This window comes from Ranitomeya imitator, chromosome 3 (assembly GCF_032444005.1).
Source record: "Ranitomeya imitator isolate aRanImi1 chromosome 3, aRanImi1.pri, whole genome shotgun sequence".
NCBI classification, from domain to species: Eukaryota; Metazoa; Chordata; class Amphibia; order Anura; family Dendrobatidae; genus Ranitomeya; species Ranitomeya imitator.
In genome coordinates this window covers 27,102,273-27,125,409 of record NC_091284.1, presented here as the reverse complement: position 1 = coordinate 27,125,409, position 23,137 = coordinate 27,102,273, and the positions used below count along the sequence as shown (strand labels likewise).

The following is a 23,137-nucleotide window of genomic DNA, read 5'->3' as shown; positions in this document are numbered from 1 at the left end:
CCTGTGGCATGACCTTAAAAAGGCGGTTCATGCTCAGAAACCACCAATGTGGCTGAATTACAACAATTCTAAAAAACTCATTGCCAGTTATCGCAAACGTTTGATTACAGTTGTTGCTGCTAAGGGTGTCCCAACCAGGTCTAGAGAGCAATCACTTTTTTCACACAGGGCCCTGTAGGTTTGGATTTATTTTTCCCTTAATAACATACAGTAGAGTTTAATTTATAAACTGCATTTTGTGATTACTTGTGTTATCTGTGTCTAATATTTACATTTGATTGCTCACCTGAAACATTTAAGTGTGAGAAACATGCAATAGAATAGGAAATCGGGAAGGGGCAAACAGTTTTTACACAACTGTACATGTAAGCCTCCCATATACATAAAAAAAAACATACACACCTCGCTCCCGTTCAACCGGTACTCCGTCTTTGCTCTCTCCGATGCACTGACTCTCCGCAGTGCACAGCTGACACAATGAAATGACATGTTTCCATCAGCTGCCTGAGACATTGATTGGTGGAAGATGGAGTCGGCAGTGTCGTCCTCCATGAATATATTGACTGCTGACTGTATCCTGAGGATGCGGATAGCAGTGGCAGCAAGCGGCGGCAGGTGAGGACATAGTGAAACCCCTGACCCACTGTTTAAGCTGTTTGGTGGTCTCGGTCCGCGGGCCGGATTAGAACAACTACAGGGCCGGATGTGGCCCACGAGCTACAGTTTGCCCAGTTTGCTTCTTTAAGGGGTTGTTGCTTCTCCCCTCATCTGAAGCCAACAGGTATCAGGAGACGTTTAGAAAAGATTAGAGTTCATTCAGGTCCTCGCCTAGTTGGTTCCATGGAACTCGGAAGATGAAGCACAAGATCGGGTCTCTGCCAGACGCCGGAAAGGACAGCTTCAAGTGAAGAGATCAAGAGATCTGCCGGGAATGCCGGAGGAGGGTTGCCGCAAGAGAGACTCAACGTGTTTCGAACACGCTATGTGTTCTTAGACTCAGTTTGACACACAGATGCGGCAAGCAGAGATTTTAATCTGACAGATAGGTGAAATTAATTTGTCAAAGTGATTGAGAAAACGTGTTAGGAAAATCTAAAAACAACAAAATACAAAAGGAAAAGTAGATTAAATGACAATAATGTCAATGGTGTCAAGACGAGAAAACTAGAAGAATTCTTTAATAATGCAAGAATAGATTATTTCTCTTTTGAGATTTAACTCCGCTGGAACACGTGTGTTCAGCAGGTAGATCCAGAAGGCTTCTCTATCACATAATAGAGAAAAGTTATCTCCACCCCGTAAGTGTTTTTTTTCACCAGTTTAGTTGCAAAAACATTACAATGATTAATTTGTCTATTATAAACCGTGATGAAATAATATGACACGTTTGATATGTTTTGGGTAGTGGATTGTACAATATCGTAGAGATGTTCACGCAATCTATTCATTCATTTTCCGGTAGTAGAACCTACCGTTACCGTATATATTTGAGATTACATGCCTGACATTCTATCACGTAAACTACATAATTAGAATTGGAATTGAGAAATTCTTTGATCTTGAAAATTTTTAGTGCTATTAGAACAAGAAAAAGTAAGCGTTTTGTGTGAATGTGAACGTGATACCCTATGGTAGATAACCAGTGAACTGGTTTTGAATTTTTGTTGTAATTTTAAAAACAGAGGGTCAAAAAATTACCAAGGGTAGGTGCTTGTCTTGACACTATCCTGATACAATTTTCCAATATACAGTGGGTACGGAAAGTATTCAGACCCCTTTAAATTTTTCACTCTTTGTTTCATTGCAGTCATTTGGAAAATTCAAAAAAGTTCATTTTTTTCCCATTAATGTGCACTCTGCACCCCATCTAGACTTAAAACACAGAAATGTAGTAAATTGCAAATTTATTAAAAAATAAAAACTGAAATATCCCATGGCCATAAGTCTTCAGCCCCTTTGCTCAGTATTGAGTAGAAGCACCTTTTGAGCTAGTACAGCCATGAGTCTTCTTGGGAATGATGCCACAAGTTTTTCACCCCTGGATTTGGGGATCCTCGGCCATTCTTCCTTGCAGATCCTCTCCAGTTCCGTCAGGTTGGATGGTGAACGTTGGTGGACGGCCATTTGACAAAGAACACAGCTCATGTTCGAAACGCGTAGCTGAACATATGGGTGCCATGTCAAAATTTTAGACGAATTTGGACAAGCTTTTTTTATCAGCTGGACTCATCTAATATTAATGACATTTATATTAATGTCTCACAGATCAAAAATCAGTGAATACCGGTGCGAACTCGTCAATGGAAGAATAAAAAAATGTTATGGTCCTTGAAAGAAGAGGAGGCAGAAATGAAAATGCGAAAAACAAAAATTGTCTCCATCCTGAATTGCCGATATGTACTGTCTAGTTCTTTGTATATTCATTACTGTGTAAGTAATTATCTCTTTAATGGCATTTTTTAAACCGAAAGTTTAGTGTTCAAGAGTTTTCTTTATGTATCAGGCTTGGTATGTTACATTTATATTCAGGACTTGTAATACCCAGGAAGTGGAAGGTAATGTAGTATCATTTTTAGCAAACCTATACCCTCTTATTAAGATCAAGACACAGAACAAATAAGTTACAGATATCCCGAGAATGAATAATGGTGAAGGGGTTTTACTACAGCAGGCGATGGTGAGAAATTGAAACATCATAATAAGAATGGTTCCCGATGTTGGGTAAATGGGGCTTCGCTCTACTCGTTTCCCTGGGGCGGGTGACGGGATATAATTAGTCACTTCTCAATGTGGCACAGAAGTGTCATACAAGTCTGTATTGTTAAAACCCCTTTTTGCAAACTTCTAATATAAGTTGCAATGTGACAGCATGGACAGGGCGGCTCACGTGAACTTGCATCACATTGTGCAATCTTCATCAATGTAAAGAAATGAACACGATTTTATTGGTAATACGTTCCATGATCAGCACAAAAAAACATTAAAAAGTGGTAGACACAAGAAGGAATCTCGACACCCTAGGCATGTAAATCTGGATATGGGATGAATCAGCAGAAGTATCTGATGTCAAGAGTTGTAGGATACAAATGTATGCATAGGAGAGCTGAAGAACGGAACAACGCCGCACCATAGTAAAGCGCCTGGGCTGGAGTAAATCATCATTACTCTGAATGCTAAGCATGGGTTATCAGAGTCTGAATAGAAATAGCAATTAACATGCATTTGCATGGCTGTATCTCATAGAAGAACATCCATTAGTGTGGTGCACTTGCAGAAACCACAAGTTCCCAGGAGCCGGCCTGGGCGCGCGTTTCGCATTGACTTTCTCAACAGGGGCGTAAGAAACTGTAAGCACTATAATCAGCCAGCATGTAAAAATGGTGGCCGGCTCACGCATGTGCCGTGTAACCTCTCACACTGTTTCATCCCATCAGGCCTCCCACTTGCAAGTGTTCACGTTCGTGACGTAATCAAAAGTTTTTCCCTGATGTGCGCTCTCCCAGAGATGCCGGTCATGTGATGGCCACATCCGATGGGGGTGCACACCGCATACGCCGACATGCCGGCTGATTATAGTGTAACTATAAGGCAGACATGAAAACAGTTGCTAGTTGCTCACACCACTGTACAAACACACTACAGACATACACTGTACACATGCTACAAACATACAGTATACTGTACACACACACACTACAGACATATACTGTACACACACTACAGACATATACTGTACACACACTACAGACATACACTGTACACACACTACAGACATACACTGTACAGACACTATAGATATACACTGTACACACACACTACAGATATACTGTACACACACACTACAGACAAACTGTACACACTCTACATACATATACTGTACATACACTACAGTCATACACTGTACACACACTACAGATATACTAAAGACACTGTACATACACTACAGATATACTGTACACACACTAGACATACAATGTACACACACTACAGATATACTGTACACACACTACAGACATACACTGTACACACACTACAGATATACTGTACACACACTACAGATATACTGTACACACACTACAGACACACTGTACACACACTACAGATATACTGTACACACACTACAGACACACTGTACACACACTACAGACATACAATGTACACACACTACAGATATACTGTACACACACTACAGACATACACTGTACACACACTACATATATACTGTACACACACTACAGATATACTGTACACACACTACAGATATACTGTACACACACTACAGATATACTGTACACACACTACAGACATACACTGTACACACACTACATATATACTGTACACACACTACAGACATACACTGTACACACACTACAGATATACTGTACACACACTACAGACATACACTGTACACACACTGCAGATATACTGTACACACACTACAGACATACACTGTACACACACTACAGATATACTGTACACACACTACAGACACACTGTACACACACTACAGACACACTGTACACACACTACAGACATACAATGTACACACACTACAGATATACTGTACACACACTACAGATATACTGTACACACACTACAGACATACAATGTACACACACTACAGATATACTGTACACACACTACAGATATACTGTACACACACTACAGACATACACTGTACACACACTACATATATACTGTACACACACTACAGACATACACTGTACACACACTGCAGATATACTGTACACACACTACAGACATACACTGTACACACACTACAGATATACTGTACACACACTACAGACATACACTGTACACACACTACAGACATACACTGTACACACACTACAGATATACTGTACACACACTACAGACATACACTGTACACACACTACAGACATACACTGTACACACACTACAGATATACTGTACACACACTACAGACATACAATGTACACACACTACAGATATACTGTACACACACTACAGATATACTGTACACACACTACAGACATACACTGTACACACACTACAGATATACTGTACACACACTACAGATATACTGTACACACACTACAGACATACAATGTACACACACTACAGATATACTGTACACACACTACAGATATACTGTACACACACTACAGACATACACTGTACACACACTACAGATATACTGTACACACACTACAGATATACTGTACAAACACTACAGACATGCACTGTACACACACTACAGATATACTGTACACACACTACAGACATACACTGTACACACACTACAGATATACTGTACACACACTACAGATATACACTGTACACACACTACAGATACTGTACACACACTACAGACATACACTGTACACACACTACAGATATACTGTACACACACTACAGACACACTGTACACACACGCTACAGACATACACTGCACACACTACAGATATACTGTACACACACTACAGACACACTGTACACACACTACAGATATACTGTACACACACTACAGACATACACTGTACACACACTACAGATATACTGTACACACACTACAGATATACTGTACACACACTACAGATATACTGTACACACACTACAGATATACTGTACACACACTACAGACATACACTGTACACACACTACAGATATACTGTACACACACTACAGATGTACTGTACACACACTACAGACATACACTGTACACACACTACAGATATACTGTACACACACTACAGACACACTGTACACACACTACAGATATACTGTACACACACTACAGACATACACTGTACACACACTACAGATATACTGTACACACACTACAGATATACTGTACACACACTACAGACATACACTGTACACACACTACAGATATACTGTACACACACTACAGACATACACTGTACACACACTACAGAATACACTACAGACATATACTGTACAGATACTACAGAACACATTACAGACATACTGTACACACACTACAGACATACACTGTACACACTACAGACATATATTGTACACACTATAGAATACACTACACACACTACAGATATACACTGTAGATACTACAGAATATACTACAGACATACACTGTACACACTACAGACATACACTGTACACACACTACAGACATACATTGTATACACACACTACAGACATACACTGTACACATACACTACAGAATACACTACACACACTAAAGACATACAATGTGCACACACTACAGACATACACTACACACACAAAACATACACTGTACACACACTCAAGACATACACTGTACACACACTACAGACATACACTACACACAAAACATACACTGTACACACACTCAAGACATACACTGTACACACACACTACATACACTATACACACACTACAGACTTACACTGTACACACACACTACATACACTCTATACACACACTACAGACTTACACTGTATACACACACTACAGACATACGCTGTACACACACTACAGACATACACCGTACACACACTACATACACTCTATACACACTACATACACTCTATACACACACTACATACACTCTATACACACACTACAGACTTACACTGTATACACACACTACAGACTTACACTGTACACACACTACAGACTTACACTGTACACACACACTACATACACTCTATACACACACTACAGACTTACACTATATACACACACTACAGACTTACACTGTATACACACACTACAGACATACGCTGTACACACACTACAGACATACACTGTACACACACACTACAGACATACGCTGTACACACACTACAGACATACACTGTACACACACACTACATACACTCTATACACACACTACAGACTTACACTGTACACACACACTACATACACTCTATACACACACTACAGACTTACACTGTATACACACACTACAGACATACGCTGTACACACACTACAGACATACGCTGTACACACACTACAGACATACACTGTACACACACACTACATACACTCTATACACACACTACAGACTTACACTGTATACACACACTACAGACACTCTATACACACACTACAGACTTACACTGTACACACACACTACATACACTCTATACACACACTACAGACTTACACTGTATACACACACTACAGACATACGCTGTACACACACTACAGACATACACTGTATAAGCACACTATAGACTTACACTGTACACATACACTACAGAGTATACTGATGAGCAAAATGGTATCAATGTTTTGAACTTTTGGCTTTCAGGCTCCATATCTCACCATCCACTACTGCTTTTAACGTGAGACTATCATCATTTTATAGACAATCATCATAAATTTGACTTGTAACTATTTAGCATCTGACTAGTTATGCAGATTCTCATCATATCGCTGCATTGTTACTGTTTTGGTCCTAAAAATTTAATTTAGTTTTTTATTATGTTGTCAGCATTTTGTAAACCCGCCTTTGGCTTTCAACACTGCCTCACTTCCCTCTGGACTGCTCTCGATCAGATTCAAGCATGTCTCAACCAAAATCTGATCGCAGCTCTCTTCTCCCAAAGTTGGTGCATACTGGTCGCCTGACTTGGGTCTGTATACAGCTGTTTCTTCACTTCTCCACACGAGTGTTCGATTGCATTGAAATCTGACGACTGTGGGGATGATCCAGCACATCTACTTCACTGTCATTGCACAAGCCAGCGAACAACGTCAGGCAAAATGGAGGACTTGTTCAAGCATCTGGTGAATGCACAGCAGCAGCAACAGCTGGCACATCAGGAGATGAGTAAGTTGCTTATCCAGCAGATGCAGCAGCAGCTCCAACAGCAGCAGCAATACCAACAGGACCAGTTCAGATAACAACAGCAGCAGCAGATTGAGTTGCTTGCAGAGGCAGCTCATGGGAGACCTGAAGCCCATTCGACAAGTCCAGGTGACGACACTGACATCCGTAAGGTGGTAAGCCTAGCGATGCAAAAAATGACATCGGGTGATAACGTAGAGGCGTTTTCTGTGTTGGAGTGGGTTGCAGAGCGGGAGAAACTGCCACCAGAGCAGTGGGTGGAGGTGATGGCCCCCTATTTGACTGGTGAAGCCCAGAAGGTTTATTATGACTTGGCCTTACAAGATGCCCGGGAATATGACAATTTAAAAACTGACATGTTGGCATGCTTCAGGGTCACTATGTCTGTATGAGCCCATAGGGTTCATAACTGGGCATCTTGTGGTGACAAACTCCCTCGCTCTCAGATGTTTGACCTACCGCATCTGGTACAAAAGTGGTTGCAGCCCAGATGGTCGAGCGGGTGGTCATAGACAGGTTTATTCACTCCCTCCCAAGGCCGGTACAGACTTGGATTGCCCAGGGAAACCCCGGAATGCAGATGACCTACACTGTACATCAATATATACACAATACACACACTTCAAGCTTTGCGCCTTTTATTCCATGCAGAATCTGACAAAAAATGTGGAGTTTTCCATCCAGCACTGCATCATAGCTGTTATCTGTGTAGATGTATTACTTCTGTGGGAGAATACCTCCATGGCGGTGCCATACAGGGACACCACAGGGCAGCACACTGCACTTATATCTGTGCAGTATATATGAATTCTGTGTAGATCTACCGGCTCCATCTAAAAATAAATTCACAGTCTTCCATTTTTCGATGTGAGCATGTGCGACCACTGCTATATTCACTGCCTAGAGGAGTGGTGGTCGCACATGCTCACTACAGCTCAATTCACACAGGGAACTTGGGATCCTCGGTTCTTGGGATCGGTGGTGTAAACAAGTGATCATACATTTTCCATCTCTCCTTAGGGGACAAATAATTTAATAATTAACCAGATATAGTCAAAGAGAACATTTACACAGCCTGTCGGTGGGCCACGAGTTCAGGGAGGATTTGGACAACTTCACTCTTTACTTTTCTTGTTCAGGAAATCTGATATGTTCTGATAAAGGTCCTCTGCTTTCACGGTGAACTCAGATGTCTTTTTTATTAAGTAGCACCTGTGAAAGACAATTATTTAATATGAATATACTAGGTTTTTATTATTTTTTTACCATTTCTTCTTTTTGTAACTTTCATCTTTTTTTTAAAAAAAAACGGTCACCTGGATTCGGGCGTCCGCCCATGATGGGCATCCTTCGAGATAAGGAGTAGACTCAACATATAAAACATGTTTATGGAGAAAAATCCTACGTATATTTTTTACCGTACGTCTTGGACAAGGGGTTTTTCGAACAAATCCATAAGGCTCTTCCCGGCTTCTGGAGACACCTTATTCACAGCCTCATAGACATAGAAGGCCACAGTGTCCGGAATGATCAACCAGTCCCGACGCACATGTCTCTTGGAAACGGCTTTTCCTTCAACTTCTATTATGGGTTCCAGTAAAAGCATAAAAAAAGTAAATGGTTTGTTATCGTCTTGTTGGGTGGAGTTTGGCAAGAATATTCACCTACCAGCGGACAGAAGGAGCAGGAAACAGATGGCTGCGATAACCGGCAGACGCATGACAGGATCCCAACAGATAAACCGTTATATGTAGATCTGAGGCTGATGCTGTAAGAACACGAACCATTGAGGTCATGAAATCAACGGTGGGAGACGAGAAAACTAAAGACCCAAAATCACATTTCTCTTGACTGCAAAATTTACCTCAAAACATGAACACAAAATAGTAAAATGGACTTGATATACTGATACCTGGGAAGCAGGATAATGACACTGACACTGGGGGTACAGGATAATGACACTGACACTCGGGGTACAGGATAATGACACTGACACTGGGGTACAGGATAATGACACTGACACTGGGGGTACAGGATAATGACACTGACACTGGGGGTACAGGATAATGACACTGACACTGGGGGTACAGGATAATGACACTGACACTGGGGTACAGGATAATGACACTGACACTGGGGGTGCAGGATAATGACACTGACACTCGGGGTACAGGATAATGACACTGACACTGGGGTACAGGATAATGACACTGACACTGGGGGTACAGGATAATGACACTGACACTGGGGGTACAGGATAATGGCACTGACACTGGGGGTACAGGATAATGACACTGACACTGGGGTACAGGATAATGACACTGACACTGGGGGTACAGGATAATGACACTGACACTCGGGGTACAGGATAATGGCACTGATACCTGGGGAGCAGGATAATGACACCGACACTGGGGGTACAGGATAATGACACTGACACTGGGGGTACAGGATAATGACACTGACACTGGGGGTACAGGATAATGACACTGACACTGGGGGTACAGGATAATGACACTGACACTGGGGTACAGGATAATGACACTGACACTCGGGGTACAGGATAATGACACTGACACTGGGGGTACAGGATAATGACACTGACACTGGGGGTACAGGATAATGACACTGGGGGTACAGGATAATGACACTGACACTCGGGGTACAGGATAATGATACTGACACTGGGGGTACAGGATAATGACACTGACACTGGGGGTACAGGATAATGACACTGACACTGGGGGTACAGGATAATGACACTGACACTGGGGGTACAGGATAATGACACTGACACTGGGGGTACAGGATAATGACACTGACACTGGGGGTACAGGATAATGACACTGACACTCGGGGTACAGGATAATGACACTGACACTGGGGGTACAGGATAATGACACTGACACTGGGGGTACAGGATAATGACACTGACACTGGGGGTACAGGATAATGACACTGACACTCGGGGTACAGGATAATGACACTGACACTGGGGGTACAGGATAATGACACTGACACTGGGGGTACAGGATAATGACACTGACACTCGGGGTACAGGATAATGACACTGACACTCGGGGTACAGGATAATGACACTGACACTGGGGGTACAGGATAATGACACTGACACTGGGGGTACAGGATAATGACACTGACACTGGGGGTACAGGATAATGACACTGACACTGGGGGTACAGGATAATGACACTGACACTGGGGGTACAGGATAATGACACTGACACTGGGGGTACAGGATAATGACACTGACACTCGGGGTACAGGATAATGACACTGACACTCGGGGTACAGGATAATGACACTGACACTGGGGGTACAGGATAATGACACTGACACTGGGGGTGCAGGATAATGACACTGACACTGGGGGTACAGGATAATGACACTGACACTGGGGGTGCAGGATAATGACACTGACACTGGGGGTACAGGATAATTACACTGACACTCAGGGTACAGGATAATGACACTGACACTGGGGTACAGGATAATGACACTGACACTGGGGGTACAGGATAATGACACTGACACTGGGGGTGCAGGATAATGACACTGACACTCGGGGTACAGGATAATGACACTGACACTGGGGGTACAGGATAATGACACTGACACTGGGGGTACAGGATAATGACACTGACACTGGGGGTGCAGGATAATGACACTGACACTGGGGGTACAGGATAATGACACTGACACTGGGGGTACAGGATAATGACACTGACACTGGGGGTACAGGATAATGACACTGACACTGGGGGTGCAGGATAATGACACTGACACTGGGGGTACAGGATAATGACACTGACACTCAGGGTACAGGATAATGACACTGACACTGGGGTACAGGATAATGACACTGACACTGGGGGTGCAGGATAATGACACTGACACTGGGGGTACAGGATAATGACACTGACACTCAGGGTACAGGATAATGACACTGACACTGGGGTACAGGATAATGACACTGACACTGGGGGTACAGGATAATGACACTGACACTGGGGGTGCAGGATAATGACACTGACACTGGGGGTACAGGATAATGACACTGACACTCAGGGTACAGGATAATGACACTGACACTGGGGTACAGGATAATGACACTGACACTGGGGTACAGGATAATGACACTGACACTGGGGGTACAGGATAATAACACTGACACTGGGGGTACAGGATAATGACACTGACACTGGGGTACAGGATAATGACACTGACACTCAGGGTACAGGATAATGACACTGACACTGGGGTACAGGATAATGACACTGACACTGGGGGTACAGGATAATGACACTGACACTGGGGGTACAGGATAATGACACTGACACTGGGGGTGCAGGATAATGACACTGACACTGGGGGTACAGGATGATGACACTGACACTGGGGGGTACAGGATAATGACACTGACACTGGGGGTACAGGATAATGACACTGACACTCGGGGTACAGGATAATGACACTGACACTGGGGGTACAGGATAATGACACTGACACTGGGGTACAGGATAATGACACTGACACTGGGGGTACAGGATAATGACACTGACACTGGGGGTACAGGATAATGACACTGACACTGGGGGTACAGGATAATGACACTGACACTGGGGGTACAGGATAATGACACTGACACTGGGGTACAGGATAATGACACTGACACTGGGGGTACAGGATAATGACACTGACACTGGGGTACAGGATAATGACACTGACACTGGGGTACAGGATAATGACACTGACACTGGGGTACAGGATAATGACACTGACACTGGGGGTACAGGATAATGACACTGACACTCGGGGTACAGGATAATGACGCTGACACTGGGGTACAGGATAATGACACTGACACTGGGGGTACAGGATAATGACACTGACACTCGGGGTACAGGATGATGACACTGACACTGGGGGTACAGGATAATGACACTGACACTCGGGGTACAGGATAATGACACTGACACTGGGGTACAGGATAATGACACTGACACTGGGGGTACAGGATAATGACACTGACACTGGGGGTACAGGATAATGACACTGACACTCGGGGTACAGGATAATGACACTGACACTGGGGTACAGGATAATGACACTGACACTCGGGGTACAGGATAATGACACTGACACTGGGGTACAGGATAATGACACTGACACTCGGGGTACAGGATAATGACACTGACACTCGGGGTACAGGATAATGACACTGACAGTGGGGGTACAGGATGATGACACTGACAGTGGGGGTACAGGATAATGACACTGACACTGGGGGTACAGGATGATGACACTGACAGTGGGGGTACAGGATAATGACACTGACACTGGGGGTACAGGATAATTACACTGACACTGGGGGTACAGGATAATGACACTGACACTGGGGGGTACAGGATGATGACACTGACACTGGGGGTACAGGATAATGACACTGACACTGGGTGTACAGGATAATGACACTGACACTGGGGTACAGGAAGATGACACTGACACTCGGGGTACAGGATAATGACACTGACACTGGGGGTACAGGATAATGACACTGACACTCGGGGTACAGGATAATAACGCTGACACTCGGGGTACAGGATAATGACGCTGACACTCGGGGTACAGGATAATGACGCTGACACTCGGGGTACAGGATAATGACGCTGACACTCGGGGTACAGGATAATGACGCTGACACTCGGGGTACAGGATAATGACGCTGACACTCGGGGTACAGGATAATGACGCTGACACTCGGGGTACAGGATAATGACACTGATACTCGGGGTACAGGATAATGACACTGACACTCGGGGTACAGGATAATGACACTGACACTGGGGGTGCAGGATAATGACACTGACACTCGGGGTACAGGATAATGACGCTGATACTCGGGGTACAGGATAATGACGCTGATACTCGGGGTACAGGATAATGACACTGACACTCGGGGTACAGGATAATGACACTGACACTGGGGGTGCAGGATAATGACACTGACACTCGGGGTACAGGATAATGACACTGACACAGGGGGTACAGGATAATGACGCTGACACTGGGGGTACAGGATAATGATGCTGACACTCGGGGTACAGGATAATGACACTGACACTGGGGGTACAGGATAATGACACTGGGGGTACAGGATAATGACACTGGGGGTACAGGATAATGACACTGACACTGGGGTACAGGATAATGACACTGACACTCGGGGTACAGGATAATGACACTGACACTGGGGGTACAGGATAATGACACTGACACTGGGGGTACAGGATAATGACACTGACACTCGGGGTACAGGATAATGACACTGACACTCGGGGTACAGGATAATGACACTGACACTGGGGGTACAGGATAATGACACTGACACTGGGGGTGCAGGATAATGACACTGACACTGGGGGTGCAGGATAATGACACTGACACTGGGGGTACAGGATAATGACACTGACACTCAGGGTACAGGATAATGACACTGACACTGGGGTACAGGATAATGACACTGACACTGGGGGTACAGGATAATGACACTGACACTGGGGGTGCAGGATAATGACACTGACACTCGGGGTACAGGATAATGACACTGACACTGGGGGTACAGGATAATGACACTGACACTGGGGGTACAGGATAATGACACTGACACTGGGGGTGCAGGATAATGACACTGACACTGGGGGTACAGGATAATGACACTGACACTGGGGGTACAGGATAATGACACTGACACTGGGGGTGCAGGATAATGACACTGACACTGGGGGTACAGGATAATGACACTGACACTCAGGGTACAGGATAATGACACTGACACTGGGGTACAGGATAATGACACTGACACTGGGGGTACAGGATAATGACACTGACACTGGGGGTGCAGGATAATGACACTGACACTCAGGGTACAGGATAATGACACTGACACTTGGGGTACAGGATAATGACACTGACACTGGGGGTACAGGATAATGACACTGACACTGGGGTACAGGATAATGACACTGACACTCAGGGTACAGGATAATGACACTGACACTGGGGTACAGGATAATGACACTGACACTGGGGGTACAGGATAATGACACTGACACTGGGGGTGCAGGATAATGACACTGACACTGGGGGTACAGGATAATGACACTGACACTGGGGGTACAGGATAATGACACTGGGGGTACAGGATAATGACACTGACACTGGGGGTACAGGATAATGACACTGACACTCAGGGTACAGGATAATGACACTGACACTGGGGTACAGGATAATGACACTGACACTGGGGGTACAGGATAATGACACTGACACTGGGGGTGCAGGATAATGACACTGACACTGGGGGTACAGGATAATGACACTGACACTGGGGTACAGGATAATGACACTGACACTGGGGTACAGGATAATGACACTGACACTCGGGGTACAGGATAATGACACTGACACTGGGGGTGCAGGATAATGACACTGACACTGGGGGTACAGGATAATGACACTGACACTCAGGGTACAGGATAATGACACTGACACTGGGGTACAGGATAATGACACTGACACTGGGGGTACAGGATAATGTCACTGACACTGGGGGTACAGGATAATGACACTGACACTGGGGGTACAGGATAATGACACTGACACTGGGGGTGCAGGATAATGACACTGACACTGGGGGTACAGGATAATGTCACTGACACTGGGGGTACAGGATAATGACACTGACACTGGGGGTGCAGGATAATGACACTGACACTCGGGGTACAGGATAATGACACTGACACTGGGGGTACAGGATAATGACACTGACACTGGGGGTACAGGATAATGACACTGACACTGGGGGTACAGGATAATGTCACTGACACTGGGGGTGCAGGATAATGACACTGACACTCGGGGTACAGGATAATGACACTGACACTGGGGGTACAGGATAATGACACTGACACTGGGGGTACAGGATAATGACACTGACACTGGGGGTACAGGATAATGACACTGACACTGGGGGTACAGGATAATGACACTGACACTGGGGGTGCAGGATAATGACACTGACACTGGGGGTACAGGATAATGACACTGACACTCAGGGTACAGGATAATGACACTGACACTGGGGTACAGGATAATGACACTGACACTGGGGGTACAGGATAATGACACTGACACTGGGGGTACAGGATAATGACACTGACACTGGGGGTACAGGATAATGACACTGACACTGGGGGTACAGGATAATGACACTGACACTGGGGGTACAGGATAATGACACTGACACTGGGGGTGCAGGATAATGACACTGACACTGGGGGTACAGGATAATGTCACTGACACTGGGGGTACAGGATAATGACACTGACACTCGGGGTACAGGATAATGACACTGACACTGGGGGTACAGGATAATGACACTGACACTGGGGGTACAGGATAATGACACTGACACTGGGGGTGCAGGATAATGACACTGACACTCGGGGTACAGGATAATGACGCTGACACTGGGGGTACAGGATAATGACACTGACACTGGGGGTGCAGGATAATGACACTGACACTGGGGGTGCAGGATAATGACACTGACACTCAGGGTACAGGATAATGACACTGACACTGGGGGTACAGGATAATGACACTGACACTGGGGTACAGGATAATGACACTGACACTGGGGGTACAGGATAATGTCACTGACACTGGGGGTACAGGATAATGACACTGACACTCGGGGTACAGGATAATGACACTGACACTGGGGGTACAGGATAATGACACTGACACTGGGGGTACAGGATAATGACACTGACACTGGGGGTGCAGGATAATGACACTGACACTCGGGGTACAGGATAATGACGCTGACACTGGGGGTACAGGATAATGACACTGACACTGGGGGTACAGGATAATGACACTGACACTGGGGGTGCAGGATAATGACACTGACACTCAGGGTACAGGATAATGACACTGACACTGGGGGTACAGGATAATGACACTGACACTGGGGGTACAGGATAATGACACTGACACTGGGGGTACAGGATAATGACACTGACACTGGGGGTACAGGATAATGACGCTGACACTGGGGGTACAGGATAATGACACTGACACTGGGGGTACAGGATAATGACACTGACACTGGGGGTACAGGATAATGACACTGACACTGGGGGTGCAGGATAATGACACTGACACTCAGGGTACAGGATAATGACACTGACACTGGGGTACAGGATAATGACACTGACACTGGGGGTGCAGGATAATGACACTGACACTGGGGGTACAGGATAATGACACTGACACTCAGGGTACAGGATAATGACACTGACACTGGGGTACAGGATAATGACACTGACACTGGGGTACAGGATAATGACACTGACACTCGGGGTACAGGATAATGACACTGACACTGGGGGTGCAGGATAATGACACTGACACTGGGGGTACAGGATAATGACACTGACACTCGGGGTACAGGATAATGACACTGACACTGGGGGTACAGGATAATGACACTGACACTGGGGGTACAGGATAATGACACTGACACTGGGGTACAGGATAATGACACTGACACTGGGGGTAAAGGATAATGACACTGACACTCGGGGTACAGGATAATGACACTGACACTGGGGGTACAGGATAATGACACTGACACTGGGGGTACAGGATAATGACACTGACACTCGGGGTACAGGATAATGACACTGGGGGTACAGGATAATGACACTGACACTGGGGTACAGGATAATGACACTGACACTGGGGGTACAGGATAATGACACTGACACTCGGGGTACAGGATAATGACACGGACACTGGGGGTACAGGATAATGACACTGACACTCGGGGTACAGGATAATGACACTGACACTGGGGGTGCAGGATAATGACACTGACACTGGGGGTACAGGATAATGACACTGACAGTGGGGGTACAGGATAATGACACTGACACTGGGGGTACAGGATAATGACACTGACACTCGGGGTACAGGATAATGACACTGACACTGGGGGTACAGGATAATGACACTGACACTGGGGTACAGGATAATGACACTGACACTCGGGGTACAGGATAATGACACTGACACTGGGGGTACAGGATAATGACACTGACACTGGGGGTGCAGGATAATGACACTGACACTGGGGGTACAGGATAATGACACTGACAGTGGGGGTACAGGATAATGACACTGACACTGGGGGTACAGGATAATGACACTGACACTCGGGGTACAGGATAATGACACTGACACTGGGGGTACAGGATAATGACACTGACACTGGGGGTGCAGGATAATGACACTGACACTGGGGGTACAGGATAATGACACTGACAGTGGGGGTACAGGATAATGACACTGACACTGGGGGTACAGGATAATGACACTGACACTCGGGGTACAGGATAATGACACTGACACTGGGGGTGCAGGATAATGACACTGACACTGGGGGTACAGGATAATGACACTGACAGTGGGGGTACAGGATAATGACACTGACACTGGGGGTACAGGATAATGACACTGACACTCGGGGTACAGGATAATGACACTGACACTGGGGGTACAGGATAATGACACTGACACTCGGGGTACAGGATAATGACACTGACACTGGGGGTGCAGGATAATGACACTGACACTGGGGGTACAGGATAATGACACTGACAGTGGGGGTACAGGATAATGACACTGACACTGGGGGTACAGGATAATGACACTGACACTCGGGGTACAGGATAATGACACTGACACTGGGGGTACAGGATAATGACACTGACACTGGGGTACAGGATAATGACACTGACACTGGGGGTACAGGATAATGACACTGACACTCGGGGTACAGGATAATGACGCTGACACTGGGGTACAGGATAATGACGCTGACACTGGGGTACAGGATAATGACACTGACACTGGGGGTACAGGATAATGACACTGACACTCGGGGTACAGGATGATGACACTGACACTCGGGGTACAGGATAATGACACTGACACTCGGGGTACAGGATAATGACACTGACACTGGGGTACAGGATAATGACACTGACACTGGGGGTACAGGATAATGACACTGACACTGGGGGTACAGGATAATGACACTGACACTCGGGGTACAGGATAATGACACTGACACTGGGGTACAGGATAATGACACTGACACTCGGGGTACAGGATAATGACACTGACACTGGGGGTACAGGATAATGACACTGACACTCGGGGTACAGGATAATGACACTGACACTCGGGGTACAGGATAATGACACTGACAGTGGGGGTACAGGATGATGACACTGACAGTGGGGGTACAGGATAATGACACTGACACTGGGGGTACAGGATGATGACACTGACACTGGGGGTACAGGATAATGACACTGACACTGGGGGTACAGGATAATGACACTGACACTGGGGGTACAGGATAATGACACTGACACTGGGGGTACAGGATAATGACACTGACACTGGGGGTACAGGATAATTACACTGACACTGGGGGGTACAGGATGATGACACTGACACTGGGTGTACAGGATAATGACACTGACACTGGGGTACAGGAAGATGACACTGACACTCGGGGTACAGGATAATGACACTGACACTGGGGGTACAGGATAATGACACTGACACTCGGGGTACAGGATAATGACACTGACACTCGGGGTACAGGATAATGACACTGACACTGGGGGTACAGGATAATGACACTGACACTCGGGGTACAGGATAATGACGCTGACACTCGGGGTACAGGATAATGACGCTGACACTCGGGGTACAGGATAATGACGCTGACACTCGGGGTACAGGATAATGACGCTGACACTCGGGGTACAGGATAATGACGCTGACACTCGGGGTACAGGATAATGACGCTGATACTCGGGGTACAGGATAATGACACTGACACTCGGGGTACAGGATAATGACACTGACACTGGGGGTGCAGGATAATGACACTGACACTCGGGGTACAGGATAATGACACTGACACAGGGGGTACAGGATAATGACACTGACACTCGGGGTGCAGGATAATGACACTGACACTCGGGGTACAGGATAATGACACTGACACAGGGGGTACAGGATAATGACGCTGACACTGGGGGTACAGGATAATGATGCTGACACTCGGGGTACAGGATAATGACACTGACACTGGGGGTACAGGATAATGACACTAACAATGGGGGTACAGGATAATGACACTGACACTGGGGGTACAGGATAATGACACTGACAATGGGGGTACAGGATAATGACACTGACACTGGGGGTACAGGATAATGACACTGACAATCGGGGTACAGGATGATGACACTGGGGGTACAGGATAATGACACTGACACTGGGGGTACAGGATAATGACACTGACACTCGGGGTACAGGATAATGACACTGACACTCGGGGTACAGGATAATGACACTGACACTGGGGGTACAGGATAATGACACTGACACTGGGGGTACAGGATAATGACACTGACTCTCGGGGTACAGGATAATGACACTGACACTGGGGTACAGGATAATGACACTGACACTCGGGGTACAGGATAATGACACTGACACTGGGGGTACAGGATGATGACACTGACACTCGGGGTACAGGATAATGACGCTGACACTTGGGGTACAGGATAATGACACTGACACTGGGGGTACAGGATAATGACACTGACACTGGGGGTACAGGATAATGACACTGACACTGGGGGTACAGGATAATGACACTGACACTGGGGGTACAGGATAATGACACTGACACTGGGGGTACAGGATAATGACACTGACACTCGGGGTACAGGATAATGACAGTGACACTCGGGGTACAGGATAATGACACTGACACTGGGGGTACAGGATAATGACACTGACACTGGGGGTACAGGATAATGACACTGACACTGGGGGTACAGGATAATGACACTGACACTCGGGGTACAGGATAATGACACTGACACTGGGGGTACAGGATAATGATACTGACACTCGGGGTACAGGATAATGACACTGACACTGGGGGTACAGGATAATGACACTGACACTGGGGGTTCAGGATAATGACACTGACACTGGGGGTACAGGATAATGACACTGACACTCGGGGTACAGGATAATGACACTGACACTGGGGGTACAGGATAATGACACTGACACTGGGGGTACAGGATAATGACACTGACACTGGGGGTACAGGATAATGACACTGGGGGTACAGGATAATGACACTGACACTCGGGGTACAGGATAATGACACTGACACTGGGGGTACAGGATAATGACACTGACACTGGGGGTACAGGATAATGATACTGACACTCGGGGTACAGGATAATGACACTGACACTGGGGGTACAGGATAATGACACTGACACTCGGGGTACAGGATAATGACACTGACACTGGGGGTACAGGATAATGACACTGACACTCGGGGTACAGGATAATGACACTGACACTGGGGGTACAGGATAATGACACTGACACTCGGGGTACAGGATAATGACACTGACACTGGGGGTAAAGGATAATGACACTGACACTGGGGGTACAGGATAATGACACTGACACTCGGGGTACAGGATAATGACACTGACACTCGGGGTACAGGATAATGACACTGACACTGGGGGTACAGGATAATGACACTGACACTCGGGGTACAGGATAATGACACTGACACTGGGGGTACAGGATAATGACACTGACACTCGGGGTACAGGATAATGACACTGACACTCGGGGTACAGGATAATGACACTGACACTGGGGGTACAGGATAATGACACTGACACTGGGGGTACAGGATAATGACACTGACACTCGGGGTACAGGATAATGACACTGACACTGGGGGTACAGGATAATGACACTGACACTCGGGGTACAGGATAATGACAGTGACACTTGGGGTACAGGATAATGACACTGACACTGGGGGTACAGGATAATGACACTGACACTTGGGGTACAGGATAATGACACTGACACTGGGGGTACAGGATAATGACACTGACACTGGGGGTACAGGATAATGACACTGACACTGGGGGTACAGGATAATGACACTGACACTGGGGGTACAGGATAATGACACTGACACTGGGGGTACAGGATAATGACACTGACACTGGGGGTACAGGATAATGACACTGACACTGGGGGTACAGGATAATGACACTGACACTGGGGGTACAGGATAATGACACTGACACTGGGGGTACAGGATAATGACACTGACACTCGGGGTACAGGATAATGACACTGACACTGGGGGTACAGGATAATGACACTGACACTGGGGGTACAGGATAATGACACTGACACTGGGGGTACAGGATAATGACACTGACACTGGGGGTACAGGATAATGACACTGACACTGGGGGTACAGGATAATGACACTGGGGGTACAGGATAATGACACTCGGGGTACAGGATAATGACACTGACACTCGGGGTACAGGATAATGACACTGACACTGGGGGTACAGGATAATGACACTGACACTTGGGGTACAGGATAATGACACTGACACTGGGGGTACAGGATAATGACACTCGGGGTACAGGATAATGACACTGACACTTGGGCTGTGGCGTGTATATAGCGGGGGAGGGTCATGATTTATATTCTAGTCATTCTTTTCTTACCACTGATTATAAATGGTCGTCTCTCCGTGTTCTCTGTCAGTGAAAGTGATCAATCAAAATGTGACAAGTGGATTAGAAGATAAATCGCTCTCAGTTCTTTGTTTACAGGTCAAAATCCAGTTTGCATAACTTTGGCATCAAGCTTCAAACTAATCCTCTTAACCGTTATTGGGGTAAATTGCATCATCAGAGAGGAAGAGGGCTTGAGCTCTAGCGTCACCTATTGGAAGCAGCCAATATCGACCCTTCATCGAGCCTTGTCACATGACTTAAAATAAAATCCAAACCAGGGCTGGAGCCTAAGGCGTAAAGTTTCTTAAGATAAAGGAGTTAATATGAATATGCACCATCCATGGTAATCTAGGATTGTTATGGGTTAGTATTCAATATCTCTGGAGGTCTGGGGGAGTTGGAGGGTTATTGTTTAACACTTAATGTGATATAATTTTATTATTATTTTGGTGAAAATGTTGGTGGTAGTCTCGGGAAAGAAAGTTGACTTATAACTTTATAATTGTATTTTAATGTTGAATAGGTCCAATGTTGCCTAATACAGAGCTCCAAATGCAGAGAGACTA

General features: G+C 45.9%; 1 protein-coding gene across 1 annotated transcript; it reads right to left on the bottom strand.

Annotated features, from left to right (window-relative positions):
• Window positions 1–8,431: 8,431 nt before the first annotated feature.
• On the bottom strand, window positions 8,432–22,606 carry LOC138671894 (apovitellenin-1-like). Its single transcript, XM_069760023.1, has 4 exons — window positions 22,560–22,606; window positions 9,474–9,573; window positions 9,224–9,386; window positions 8,432–9,017 (listed from the first exon to the last, which is right to left on the bottom strand). The coding sequence occupies exons 2-4, from the start codon at window positions 9,523–9,525 to the stop codon at window positions 8,921–8,923; spliced, it is 312 nt and encodes a 103-aa protein (XP_069616124.1). The 5' UTR covers window positions 9,526–9,573; window positions 22,560–22,606; the 3' UTR covers window positions 8,432–8,920.
• Window positions 22,607–23,137: the final 531 nt, after the last annotated feature.